We start from the raw sequence: 15,576 nt of genomic DNA, 5'->3' as shown, positions 1-15,576 counted from the left end.
AATAAATTCAAATTCAAATAATAATAATAATAAAAAACGTTGATTAATAGTTTTACACTGAAACAAACAAGTTTATCACCGAAATATTTCAAAACCTACCTTTGTGCCACAACAATGGGTGAGACGTGTAAGTGGCCCAAGGAACTTCATTATTGAAAGGATTCCATTTCTTCGTAAATGACAAAGGCTCTCCTTTGTTCCACATAGCACGGATTCCTTGGACATTTCGTGCCCTGAAACCAGCCTCAGCATCACTAAGTGAAAACATACAAGATTGTGTTGTTTTCTAAGCAGTAATTTTAGGCGGGAAATTTCCCTACATAATACTAAGACTAATTTAAAGTATTTACACTTTTATCAACCAGACGATACAACAGTTTCAGACGTATTCAATACACCCTAATAATCAGAATATATTATAAAAGAATTGCTGAAATGTAGCTACAAAAACAGCATGCAACGCAAATGATAAACTTACAGGAAAAGAGACATATAAAGTATTAGAGTTTGAACCTTCTGAAAATTGAACAAGACTACTTTGGACTCCCTATTTGATTTAACACGTCCATGAACATTAACTGAGCAGACACTTGTTTTACTTTGTCAAATTTCTAGCTAGCATTAATGACCAAGGTATAATAAAATAGAAAAAAACAGAAAGACAAAGTTTAGAACTGATAAAATGTTTACTGTGATAGTATTAGGAATGGTAGGTGGACAGGTCATATTGTGGTAATGGTATAAATATTACTGTCTAGTGGAAGTCAGGAGAAAGTGAATGGCGGCGAAGGTTCCGAACATTACTGACTGAGCTTCAGAGATCCAATTAGCATTGTCAAAATGCAATAATAAGACATACTACAAAACTGGCTGCATGTGAAAAATGTTATGCGAAAATAATTTTCGAAGGTATAATTTTCATGAAGTAATTCTTAGAAGACACTAGCTGAACGTATAATCTTCGTAAGAAGGAAATATCTTAAAGGTGTGTATGAAACTCTCCCTTCCCTTCTTAGGTTTCGCATTTCAATCAAAAAATGGTGAGAACCTAGTTCGATCCAAGTACTAAAGATATGTTTTGTGCGAAGTAATCTTGCATGGCAGTTTGTGCTCCGCCAACTGCACCGGATTCAAATCTAGCTATATAAGAAGCCCATGTAAATAGTTAGTTCTGTCCTTCATAACTTGATGTTACATAACTAACTAACTCTATTGCCTATGAAACCCAAAAGCTCAATGCCGCATTCACAAAAGCTCTCCACTGACTTCTGTCTTTAGTCAACACGATCCAGATTTTACTTTGGATTCCTATTTCTGCGAGATCCAGTTTAATATTGTCCTTCCATCTACACTTAGGTCTTCCTAATGGTCATTTGCCGATTGGATTTCTAGTTAAAATTTAGAAAGCCTTTATACTTTCTTCCATTCTGGCTACAGGGCCTGCCCACCCAAGCCTCCTAGACTTAATGATTCGAACAGTGTTAGGTAAACGGTAGAAGTTCTGCAATCCCTCGCTATGAAGTTTCCGCCATTTCCCATTCCTGTCCCTCTAGGGTCCGAATATTCGCCTCAGAATTTTATTTCAAATATTTTTAGTCTGTGTTTTTACCTCAAAGTAAATGTCTTAGTTTTATACATTTTAAGCGTCAAATTTTTCGAGAGAATTCACGAAGATAAATGAGTTTGGATTGGTTAGTAACACACACACACAAATAAATATTTCAGTTTAACGTTCCATGATTATGCCTATTACGCTTAAGGGAGACGGATGATTTAGGCAACTGAATGATAACGAAAGAATTGGTGGAATGAGAATATGAGAGGAAACGGGAGTACCCCAAGAAAATCCACGGACACGATATTGTCCACTACAAACTTACTTGGGGATCGAACCAGGGACTCGACGCACTAAAGTAAGCACCCTACCATTGAGCCACCGTTCTCTAATAACACAAATTCTCTGCTTTTAGTTGACATTTACTTTCTTCACGGATATGGTTTTGGTCTGATCCTGTACACATTTGAAAATGCCCACTTTGTCGAAGGTATTACTTGGTTTCGGTCTGACCCTACAGATATTTGAAAGTGTCCACTTTATCGCAAGTATTACTTAATATATGTATTCATCATTTGCAGTATTACGGTCACGACGAGTTTCCACATATTTAGTTCTCTCTTGATTTACTTCTGAACCCATGTTCCTGTAGGCGTTTAATAAAATCTCTGAATTTCTTTCTATCATCCTCAAATGATCTCCTTTTTGACTGACATCATTAGCATAAGCCATAACCTGGTGAATACCATTCAGCTCTAGGTCCTGGTTGCTATCTTTAATTTTATCTATTATAATACTAGCAGCGTTCACCCCGCTTCGCTGCGGTCACCCCGGAACGCAATAAACTTTGTTACTTAGATAATTTTTACTTTTTCGCTTTCAAATTGCAGTAAATGTTAACATTATAGCGCCTGTCATTTATGTTAACCCGCCGAGTGACACGGTCATGCGGGTTGCATATAAATACGTTTATTTTTACCTATGATGAACTAATAACAAAGGATTTGTACGTATGGACACTTGAATGGTCAATTATCTCAAGACACTGGTAATTAAAAATTAAAGTGATATGATAAAAACCATCTGGTCCAAATCCTAATAACCCCCAAAAATAAAAGAAATTGGTTCAGCCGTATTAGCGTGATGAGCTAACAAAGGATTTGTGCGTTCTCTTTTATAATATAGATAGCGTATTCCAGAACAAAACTGAATAATAATGGCGACAACGCTTCTCCTTGTTTCAGGCCTTTCTCGGTGTGAAAGCTCGTGGACATTTTCCTACTGAGATTATTTTGGGTTTCATTTCAACAAATACTTCTCAATATCTAAATAAGCTTTCTAAGTATACCAAATTTGGTAAGAATGTTATACAATGTTTCAATCCTAACCGAGTCCTAAGCCGTTCTGAAGTCAATAAATAATTTATCTATCGAGGTGTCGTATTTCCGTTTCTTTTCGAGTGTTTGGCGAACGATAAATATATCTGATCGATTTCGCCTAAATCTGCACTGATAATCTCCAATAATTTCATCTGGGTATGAAGTCAATCCTGCTAATAAAGTTTGGGATAATTTTATAAGAAGTTGACATACGAAAGACGGCTCGATAAGTATTAGGAACAGTTTTGTTGCCTTTTTTGATGTTACATAAAAATCTAAATCAAAATGATCCGATCACACTACAGAAATTTTAAACAAGAGTTACAGGACGAAAAGTGTAAATGAAACACAGCTAGAACAAAGAATTTTTTTCTTTTAATATAACAAATACTATTGTTTATTGTACTTATATACGGGAAAAATGGTTATCATGGCTGTTTGCCAGAAGTTAATTTTCTCGCAATTTTAGATACATTTTATGTAAATACGGGTTTGCATCAATAAAATTCTGGCCATAGAAACGTCGTTATCATCGTGCAGTAGCATTTGGTGGCTATTGTTATTGCCCATTGTTATGCTTTTAAAAAAATAAGTACAATTAAGTCTTCAGTTAATAAACCGCGCCAAATAATATATGCTGAATATGGATCAGCTGTTTGTGATTTTCTAATACACCGTTACTGGTCCAGATTGCGATGATAATTATGGCTGTAACGAGCCATCAAAACGGAAATCAGATTCATTGCCATCAACTGCTTTCTTCTAACGCATCCAATGGATGAGTGAAGTAATTTCGTCATTTTTGCTGTCAATCTCAGCAAAAAGGTTCCGAAATTCATATTTTCGACTCCAAACAAGCTAGGTAAATAAAGCATATGCTAACGTGTATTTCGCTTTATTTTCATGTTACTGCACTTCCTTACCTACCTTATCTTTGACCCATTTGCTCTTGAAAGTTTTTTTTTTTCTCTAAAGTTTTTTTCTCTAGAATTATAATTCTTTCTTTCAGTATATTTAAAATCCAATGCAAAACATTACTATTGTAAGTTCCATATGTAGCTAATGTGTTTGCAACCTACTGGAAACAAATAATGCGGGCGGAAATACGTCATGCTTGACCCATCTATTAACGAACGCATGATACTGTCTATCGTTTCTTGTAAGGACCCTGTTTGTTACATATATTCTTTTTCTTTTTAATGGATTTTCCTTTCATGTTTCTTACCTAATTCACTGTATTGGTGTTTGTTTTCTTCTCATTTTTACTGATTTATGCATGTATTCGTGTGCAGGGCTATATGGCTCACCCATTTAATTTGCAACAATACCATTTTACTAATACTGCGATGTTATTACTGCGATACAATCTTCTGTGTGCAATACTTCTATATTTGTGTAACATTAATAATTTCATGATTTCCCTGAACTTTTAAATTCGTTTCGAAATGCCAATTCTTGTGCAATATCTGAGAAGTGGCAAAAGTAGCTCGAATTTTAATGCCTGTTTGTTTGAATTTTTTTGAAAGTTCAGTTATGTTTAATATACTTTAAAACTTAGAATAGTAATCTAGTTTTGTTTGATTTTAATACACTATTGATGAAAAAAAGAGAATAAGCTATTTTAAGGGTATTATAGCATATGTTAAGGAATTATCAGATATAATCTACCTATTATATAAATCTCTTCGCGGTGTTAGCCATGTCTTCGAATAGTATGTATGTTGGTCTAAAATGGTGTCACTGTCTCATTTATTTAAATATTGGCACTATGACACCATTTTAAGGTTAGTAAACTATATGAAGACAAGGTTAAAACTGCGAAGAGATTTATTTAATAGGGAGGTTATCCCTGATTGTTAATTAATCCATGATAATAGTGTAATCTTCTGTAATTTACATACTGCAGCTTATAGCAGTTCATAAATATGCTGTGAAATAATAATTATATTTGCTTAAAAACCTATTCATACCACTAATGAATTGAACTTAGCTTTCCAAGTTTGTTGGTATATTTTGATATTTAAATTATGAGTAATTCGTAATTCCAGTTGATGTTATGATATTGATTTTGTTAAGTCACAAGTACTGTAATAAGATTCTGATCGCGTGACGTAATACTAGCCTTTCTCGTATGCTACCATGTACGCACGATTCGTTGTCAGTCAAGACGTATATGAAAAAAATGAAATGAAATCTTTCAGTTTTACGTCCCACGGTTATGCCGGTTAGGGTAAAGGAGACGATGATGAGAGATGGTGGAATGAAAGTGGGATGAAACGGAAGAATCCCGAGAAAACTCAGGAGCACGGTGTTTGTCCACCACAAAGTTTACACGGCGCGAGCTGGGATCGAACCAGGGACCCCAAGCACCGGAGGTGAACGCTCTACCACTGAGCCACCGCGCTTCTACTGCTCTCGATTTCTGCTGATGGTACACTAAGTCCTGCTAGAAGAAGTTACGTTGAGAAAGAGAGCACAAGTCTGTTGTTCCATGACAGGATGAGGCAATGAACAGACGAATTGTTACTACTCTACCACTGCTCATCCACAGCAGTAAATCACATTCTATTCATGATATGTATATTTCCTGTTGCACTGCCTGTGACTACAACTTAAGTAATAACTAACGGAATCTCCGAAGTTTTACACCTATAACCTACAGAAGTCCGTAACTTTCAAATATACAACAGAGATTGCAAGAGACGGTAAATTCAGTTGAATGAACTAATTATGTGAAAAAAGCAGTAGGGTACAAGCGAAAAGGGGCGAAATAAACACACATATGGAAATGCACTTCTTTATTATTATGATACATTTAGCTAATTGTTGACGTGGTCTCCTCTTATGGAGTATACCGTACGCACAACGTTAGTCTGCATATTGATAATGCTTTGCCTCATTTTTTTTGATTTTAACCCCCTGGAGTAGCCGTCTCAAGTCATTCACTTGAGCAAGAATAACTAAAGTTTGTTCTGGTTCGGCGACATGGATAATGTGGTCAATTGCCGATAGACGACTCCTTTGGATTATCATTAAGTTTTAGAAAAGAATAAATAATTTTGATTTAAAATGTATCTATGTGACAACATTATTTTATCAATATTAAACTAATAACGATAACTTGTACTCTGCACTCTCTATGCAATATTTGGTAACATAATACCTAGATCAATACGATACAATTTCTGGTACAGTCACCAGCAAAAGTCAATACCGTCAATCTCTTACATCAATAATTTCAATATATACTATAGGTCAGTACACTTTCCTGTAACTTACAAAAAAGGTGATATTGTAGCAGTTATTCAAACGCTCACCAATGTATAAGTCTTTGGTTGGTTGAGTTGGGGTTTAGCATCCCTTTCAGCAAAGAGGCTATATGAGACGTAGACTTACAGCTTAAACGTAGGATCCGAAGCAAATGAATTCCCGCCGGAAATCGAACTCGGGTCTCCTGCGCCGTCGAGGACGCGTATGCTAACCATATAGCCATGAGGGAACTTACAGTTTCTGGAAAATGAATTCATACACACTTCATTCATCAAACTTTTCTGTTTGCTACGTTCATCCCATATTTTTCCTTTTAATTCTAGAAAATAACTTCAAGAAGTATATAAAAATATTATAAAGTGAACCAGATAATATCGATAAAATACTATTAAACGAAATGACAATTCGATTGCAAGATCTTCCGTATAATGTAAGGATGCGAGTTTCCTACAATTATAACGTCATAACCTGTCCATCAAAATTTCTGGCCTATCAGAAAAGGACAAAGAACCATTCTTAGTTTATTTAACGGCACTTTGTAGATACTCACTCACTTCCTAAATTTTTGTTAGAAAACTAGGGGTTAGCGTAGCAACGAGTCTATAAAGGTCGTTTCTATTCCTTAACACTTCTCAGAATTATATATACACCGTGTTTCAAAAAGAATTACCTGATTTTGAACGGTAATAATTACGGAACATGGGACGTGCCAGTAAGGAAAAAGTGTTGTTTGAATAGACATGACCTAGTTTCAGAAAATCGCCGTTAGATGTCAGTCAATACGTCTTCTCAGTTTGCAGTCAGTCAGAAGTAAGATGGCGTCCGCTCAACAAAAGATGTTTTGTGTGCCGCAGTTTGCAAAAACTGAGTCAGTGATTTCGGTTCAGCATTGGCGTTTTGGCATTGATCCGTCTGCACCTAAAAATATTCGTCGTTGGCATCGCCAATAAGTAAAGAACAATAACAACTGCCACAGGAGCGTCATTTCAGATTTTGCTTTGGAGGGGGGGGGGGAAGACCCCTTGATATTAGTAAAATTTCGCGTTTTTCATTGATTTACTACTATTCTATTGATAAAATCTATGTACATCTCAAACTCTGGGGGGCAAATGCCCCTCGCTGCGCCCCCCTTGAACTGCCATAACTGCAGATATATATTTGTAAAATATATGACGAATTTAGCTATCGTCTAGATGTTCTTTGTGCTACTGCTGGTGGACACATAGAGCAATTGTAATACCATAGCTAGAACTTGGAGATTTTGTAAGTATTTTGCAATTTATCCCATTTTTGTAGTATGTTTTTATCAATACATATGGACTTTTAAAATCAGGTCATTCATTTTGAAACACCCTGTATAACATCGATGACAAAAATCACAATTTTAAACAAATAGCAGTGTCACGGATACATCACGTGAAAAAGTTTGGCTTCTACAACGTGATACTTTCTCAATTAATATTGAAACCGGAAGCGGTAATTTCTTAGATTAGAGTGATGATGGAATATATTCTTGGGATGCTTAATTGATTGCAGAAAATCGCTTCTCAATATCTCTTACCGTTTTTATTCTATGGCGACCAACGCTAAAACCGGAAATGGTTGATTTCTACCAATTACGGTTTGAATGGAAGATTACGAGAGAAGACAGTACCTATTCTTAGAGCGCTAAATCGACTCCGCTTCTCGTTTTTATCCCTTATCATTTTTGCTTCTTGAAAATCAACATTAAAACCTGAAATAGTAATGGATTTCTATCACTTCTGGTGTTAGCAGAGAGTTAAAGAAAGAGATTAAATATATTCTTCAGACGGTTAATCAATTGATTAAATCGCTTCTCGCTATCTATTATTGTTTTGGCTTTATATGATCAAAGTAAAAACCGAAAATGGTTGATTTCTACAACTTCTGGTGTGACTATCACCTTCAGCAATGAATTCGACTCGTAACTCTTTTTACATCTTGACCAAAATTGGTAGTGTTTCATCAACAGTTCTCGAGATTTTTCTTTTCTTTTTTTCTCAGACGGACGGATACATGTACAGAGTAACTATGAGGGCAATTCGAAAAAGAAAAAAAAAAAAAAAAAACTTTTGGTTATCAATGATATACACTCGTAGATACAGAACTTGTATTATATACATTAGAAAAGTACAACATTACATTACATTACTTTTCAACATATTCACCATTCAAATTGAGGCTCTTGGCGTAATTTTACAAAGTCTGAAATTCCTTCTGTAAAAACATATCCCGTCTGGGAATGAAGCTATCCACTAACATCATTGTGAAATGCATTGTCACTGTCGAAGCGGTGCAACGCAAGTCACTGTTTCGTGTGCCTGAAGAGGTGCAGCCGAGTTCATTGCTGACTACAGATGGGTGCCCACTTCTCGCCGCATCGTGCACGTCGGTTCATTCATTTTAAACGTGCGACACCACTCACGTACGACACCTTCATTCATCACGTTTGGTCCGTGAACACCACCAATGAATCGCAGCAACCGAAAGTTTTTTTGCATTCAGAAATCGTATTACCGCATGCGCTTCACATTCGGCGAGTTTTTCTATTGTAGCGTTCATTTGCAATTGTTATAACGGACAAGTGAACTGTAACACAACCTTCTTCTTCCACTGTTCACTTTCTACTGAACTACTGCACACAGCGCCACAGGACTGACGTCGCTCTTCCCAGCCATTTGTCGCACATGCGCAAACGGAGATTTTTTCTTCTTTTTCGAATTGTTCTCGTATATAAGTCTTGGTAAAACAAACTCCTTGAAAATAATCATTTCCAACTTAGAAAAGACTATGACATGGGTTTGTAACTATACTTACGACTTTAATAATAATAATAATAATAATAATAATAATAATAATAATAATAATAATAATAATAATAATAAAACGTGTGACGATTTAATGCGCATGGAATTCCGTCAATATAATTCATACATATATAGTGTCAAGGACTACGTTACACTTTTGTCCGTAATTGTACTTTTAGTTCATTACTCTTTAAAATGACTTGCAAAAGATGGTGAAAGGAAACTTTGGATATTTCCAAACTCCTTTATCATTAACTTAGGACTTCTTTGTGTGTAAAACTCCTTTGTGATTCTGTCATTGAATTTGTTTCCACGTACCGATGTCAACCACCTTACACAACGTCACCGTGTAAGTTTTGCATTCACAAACATAATTATACAAGTATATTCCTGTAGATATACTGTATGTACCTACTATTTCGCCTCTAGTACAGTAGCTGATCTCTGCATTAGTCGAGAAGCAAAACCACTTGAAATATCTAAGTCGTGGCATTAGACTTTAGACTTTCAATACGAAAAACATACTGTATCCAACCTGGATCCGAACTGAATATTGAGGTTATAGTTTGTCTGCACCGTGAAGTGTGCCGTCAACAGAGCTTGTAGTTAAGGACCATCTGAGAATTCAATATCACCAAATAAGGTATGTACTTGCATAATGTTTGTGAATGCCTTGGTATGATACGGTTCTTGGACCATTTTCACAGATATGAATAAACGTTTAACAACATGCATTAAATATAATTGTCCGAAACTTAATTGTTTTCATTTCACTCTAAACAGAATGTCCATAGATATTGGTGTAAGATTATCGATGTCTAGATTTCTAAGAAATAGTTGGTTATGGCTATGATTGAGATACCTCTCGCATATCTCTCTAAACAATGTTATTCATAGGTAAACGCACAATATAACCATAATAGTTCACTTCAATCAATCTTATAAATAAATATAAAATATTCTACACTTTTCAAGATTATAAAATTTTTTTTAAGTTATTCAAAAAATAAATAAATAAATAAAATAATAACGAGCGTGAAGGTGAACTACCTTAAGCATAATTTAAAAGATCAAATGGTTATGGTGCTTTCAAATCAGCATGCACACAATACACCACAAGCACAGTTAATCTTCAACTACAAAGTAACAAGCGTATAAACTAAATTCCAAATTTAATGCAGCCCACAGCAATTTGTAATAACTGTATATACAATATCAAACGAGTCATGCATCAACAAACGACCAATACTCCATACCTTGGTTCAAAGCTCAAGTAGTCAAAAGTAGCGGAACAGAACTCGGAAGCATCAAGTTTCGTTCCTGCCTCCGTGTTTCGAGCCCACCTCTCTTGCAAAGGCTTCAACAGACAACCTTTAACAACAGTGACCACCCCGCTTGCCAAGCCGTTGATTCTTCTACAAAGAACATACACACACACAGACGTATACCAAGATAAACCAAGATATGTACACATACCATGTACAAAAATAAGAAAGCACTCAAAATCAACGTTCTCAAGGAGGATACAAGCAACACTGCTTCAAATAAAGTTCAACAATAAAGGAGGAACTGTTAAAAAGGGTGTTCACGAAATTCCTCAGCATATGTTAAAGTTAGTCTTGTTAAAAGAAAGAAAAAAAGAAAAGAAAGAAGAAAAAGAAAATAATTTCTATCAATAATTATGACAACTTGATATAAAACAAAATCACTCCAATTTGTTGTGCTGAAGGTTTTTTTTTTATTTATTTTATTTTTTTTATTATCAATATTCTATTAGGTATGTGTAACAGGGCTAAGTAGAGACAGAGACTCAGAAGAAAGGGTATACGTTTGGTTCTATACTGTGCTGACATTATCTGGTTAACCGGGAACGGAATACTAGCAAGTGGCAGGATTTAAACTTACGGAGGTTGGAAGACATGTGAAAAATAGATCATCTCAGGACTAGACTTTATTTAAAAAAAAAAAAAAAAAAAAAAAAAAAATACAACGCAGGTGGCTTTTAGAGTTAGTGCACTAACTATTATAACAATGAAAGTTTATACATGTTTTCACACCACTGTTTGTTAGAACATTAAGATGTGAATAATAGTATACAAGATATTCTCAAGCCTTAGCCCCGGAGAAAAATATCCGTGGGAGGTACTGGAAATATAGACAAGAATTCTTTTTAAAAGGAACATTATCCAGGTTAGTTTATAATATATTCAAATGTGCTCCAATTACTCAATTACTTAACTACTAATTACGTACTTTCAATTGGAGTACCTCTTAACCTCGTCATCGGAAAAAATAAAATTAACAGATTCTGATTAGCTGAACAGGTGGACTTGATGAAAGACTCCAATGGAATGTCTGCAAGATCTCTAAATCTAATAACATATGACTACTACTATTTAAGCTTCGAAATGTGGTGTTGGAGGAAGATGGAGAACATAAAGTGGACGGACCTAATAAAGGAAGGTGTTTTAAAACGAGTAGAAGAGAGAAAGATGCTTTTATCCGATATTCTTCGTAGAAGGGCCAATTAGACTGTCTTCTTCATAACGCCACAGAGGGAAAGATGGAAGGAAAATAAGGAGTAGAAAGAAGAATACAACTGATTAATGATTTGAAAAATAGAAGAAAATATTAGGAATTAACAGAGGAAGCTGAAGATCGAGAAGCGTGGAAGAAACATTTCCAGACCCGAACTTAAGAGAGAAGGACCTCCTCCTATTATTATTATTATTACTATTACTATTAATAATAATAATAATAATAATAATAATAATAATAATAATAATAATAATAATAATAATAATAATTGACATGGGAGCTTTACATTCGCAAACCGAAAGATTCTTCAACGCTAAGACAATCACTTCGCTGGGAAATTTACTTATTAATGTGTCCACGTTACATAGTGGACAGATAAGACTTTCACGGCGATACCGCTTACACGAGGATAATGAGCAGGAAACTAAAATGTAATAACAAGGTTCTTACAAGATAATTTTTACGTTTTCCTCTGATGTTTTACTGATCACCAGACCAACCACTTTCCCTGACCCGCGGTATTTAATAAGATAAAGATCCAGTTTTTGAGCTAAATAAATGCTTGGTTAATAACAATGAATAAGAAAACATGTAAACTGACCTAAGAATTGGTACTTGCGCTACTGAATAAATTTTATACGATATCTTCAAGTTAATACACATTATTTTTTTATGTTGTTGTTATTGTTTAAGAAACTGACCATTCTTCTTCTCAACTAGTTAGCTGCTTATTAGGGTTTTCACAAAGTTTCAAGACATTGCTTCAGTAAATTTCGAAGAAGAGATGAACTTCTAAAAATGTAGTAAATAAAGAAAACACAATTACTTTAGCGAGATATTTTAATTTTTTCTCAAATTTCATAAAAACAGGATACCGAAGGAGTGTTTCATTTGTTCATATGCAAGTATTAAAAGATATGACATAATGAAGATTTGGGGAGGGGAATATTGTTACAGCTATTCATGCCAATTTTGTAATTTCCATACGTTTGTTCAATTGTTTAAAAATTATTTGTTAAATGAACAAACAAACAAAAAAAAAAAAAAAAAAAAATGCAAAAGAGCAATGCTAAATGATGTTAAATACCGATAAGAGCTAAGTAGAACTACATGAAAGCTAGCAACAATAACAAGTTTATTGCACAAAACATTAAAATGTAAAAGGAAGTTAAACTGTATTACTAAGTAACACAATTACTTAGACTGACTGCTTCAGACTTGTTTCTTTGGGCTTTAGTGTTTGAATTACTGGCTTATCTCAACAAATGAGCAAAATGGGGAGAAAAGAAAAAATAATTTCCTAAGCAAAAGCCGCATTTTTCTCTGATTTCCAGGTTAAGTACCGTTTTCCTTTACTTTTTCATATTATTTCGTTTTCCCTGTCTTTTCCAGTATTTCTCTGATTTCCAGATTTGTAAGAACCCCGAATGAACATTGTTCTTGACTTTTAATATCTGTCTTTCACTTTCCATTTTTTTCGTTTCTAGTTATATTCAAATACTGTATATCGCACACTACGCGATCTCAATTATAATCAAATTCCAGATGTGCCCTGAAGACTAATGGATCTGTTTATAACGTACAAAAAGTAAAAAAGTGAGTGACTGGACCGGAACTCGAACCCGGGACGTCCGACATACTGTGTCGATGCGTTAACCACTACGCCACCCAGTCCACCTCCCAGAATAATCACTTATTCCTTCGCTCTCGAGTTTGGTGCTCTCCACTCGGACCACATAGGTTATCCCACAGACCGTGCTGTGTTTCCACAATCCCTGTGTCCATATACAGAACACCTATGACGGCTGTGATTTCAAGGGAAAAAGGATTTTATGGAATCTGCGAACGAAGCCAAGCCAAAAGTAAGTGTGATGAAAAACCATCAATGTTAGCTCTGGAGGGAATAACTTACTTTTCCGTCCGATGTGCTTACAAGGATTTACTGTACTCAGTACCATATAAAAATATGTATGGTTAGATAGAGGGAGACACATTTGGATTGATTCCCAGGGAATTATTTTCGTGATATGATTATTATTTAAGTTTTAACTCGTGTCAATAATTCACTGGATACAAAATAGAGCCTAGAGAAAAAGTTTACCTGCTATCACGAGGGGAGGAGTCAACAGACCATTAATAAATGTAAGTACCACTTTCAGTGACAATTCAAAACTTACTGCCAAAAAGGGAAAGTTACAGATGATTAGCTGAAAACATAACTTTGATTCTTACAATATAAGCAACTTACAGTTCACACGCGCACACATCTTTTTCAGTCAAGAACCGATGAATACTAACTCAGATCTTTTATTTGTAAACCTTAATAATTGTAGGGTTTGCTCTTATGTGTAACATGCTTAGACCATGTATGAAGTGACGTACAAATGCATTATTAAATTTTCCTATCATAATCGCACTTTGTAAACACTTTAAAGAAAGAAAAAAAAGTTACAATATTTGAAGAAAAATATAAAATATGCCATAAATTTCGAAGAACACCCTTAAAAATAATTTATTAAAAAAAAAGAAGAAGAAAAACAAAATGAAGATCCAAAATTCATAAGCATACTGTAATTCACACAGCAGCGTTTCAAATAAAATTAGTAATGACTAAGTACTGATGGTTGCTCAGAAGAAGCAAAGGCTGTGGAAGGTAAATTTCTTTACCCTCCTTGATCATCGTCTTTATCCATCCGAGGTCGTAAATATTCTTTGGTTGGTGGGCGCCAAATCTAATATCTACACTTTCCTGTTAGAAATCACAATTTAATAACAGTAACGGAAAACGCAAACACAGATGTTTCCGGTGACAAAGTTGGAATTCTTTCTCAGCACCGAGACTACATGAGAAGGGAACTATTATTTAAAGTGGGATCCGAACCAATCCTCGAATTAGTATCCGAGACAAGAATCCTCTCAGGAATCAAACTAGAGACCACTCTTTTAGAAAACACGCACAATAGCCATTTGGCTACGAATATATCTAGCAAACAGTTTTCATTACTACTAAGACAGATTTACACAATTTTGGGAGCAGAAAATTCCTTACCGATCCAGATAGTTTCTTTATTAGCTTATTAATTAAATTTCCAGATCCTAATGCCTATTCATGCCATTCATTACCCGCACGAGTAGATTGACCATAGTACAAACACTTATCCAGAAATCAAGTTATTATTTTTATTTAATTATTTTTAAAAATTTCAATTTAAATTTACTGATTCTTTACATAAAGAAAATCTGCTTTAAAAAAATATATGAAAACAATCTGTGAACTCGACATGAAGAAAAAATATTACAAACCAACTTAAAGATATAGATACAAGAACTGTGTAAAATACAAAGGAACAATAAAACAAAATGTATATACAAACAACTCTCGAGTTAATACACAGTAAAGCACCGATTACCCGCAGAATTGGGTGGCAAGGACACCACGGATAGTGAAAATCACAGATAACTTGAAAAAGACCAAAAATAAGGTGCAAACATGAAAAAAAAAAAAAAAAAAAATCGTATTTCAGCATAAAAACTATGTTTTATTGTTTGTATTGTTCGGGTCGTCAAGGTCAGTGATCAGAGAATATGAAAGCCATGATCAAAACAAAAGAGCAAGAGTCTGAAGAGTCTGCCAATCATCCAGAAATTCCGAGAAGGCATATAGGATTACGATGCACAATAAACCAGTCAGTAATTTTCAACCTTCGTACTATAGAACCTATTGTATATTTTCCGGTCGTTGGTTTGGATTATTTTACTTATTTATTAGGTTCGTAATTAAAATAATTTTTCGCGGCACTCGTGGATAATCCGCAACACGGATCATCCGCCCACAGATAATCGTGCTTTACTATATATTTTTTTGCTACTTAAATGGGTGACTAAATATAATAAAAGTTCATACAACCCTCTACAGAAAAGAAAGAAAAAAAATATTAAGAGTCTGGACAACCAGAAAAAAAAAACCATCTATATTAGACGAATGGCATAGATATGTAAAATATGA

At 34.7% G+C, this 15,576-nt stretch overlaps 1 protein-coding gene across 4 annotated transcripts in view; it reads right to left on the bottom strand.

The window, feature by feature from the left end:
• Positions 1-15,576, bottom strand: part of LOC145672120 (tumor protein p63-regulated gene 1-like protein) — a 55,834-nt gene that overhangs the window by 16,710 nt on the left and 23,548 nt on the right. Inside the window, exons 4-5 of one of the 4 annotated variants that reach the window (XM_081741398.1) lie at positions 10,289-10,447; positions 100-254 (exon numbers count right to left, since the gene is read on the bottom strand). In XM_081741398.1, coding sequence (XP_081597524.1) covers positions 100-254; positions 10,289-10,447 — 314 coding nt within the window. The remainder of the gene's footprint in view (positions 1-99; positions 255-10,288; positions 10,448-15,576) is intronic. The other 3 variants (XM_081741399.1, XM_081741400.1, XM_081741401.1) reach the window with 3 other exon arrangements.

The sequence above is a fragment of the Thermobia domestica genome, chromosome 15 (assembly GCF_964235325.1).
Source record: "Thermobia domestica chromosome 15, izTheDome1.hap1.1, whole genome shotgun sequence".
In the NCBI taxonomy this organism is placed as follows: Eukaryota; Metazoa; Arthropoda; class Insecta; order Zygentoma; family Lepismatidae; genus Thermobia; species Thermobia domestica.
This window is presented reverse-complemented; position numbering and strand designations above follow the sequence as displayed.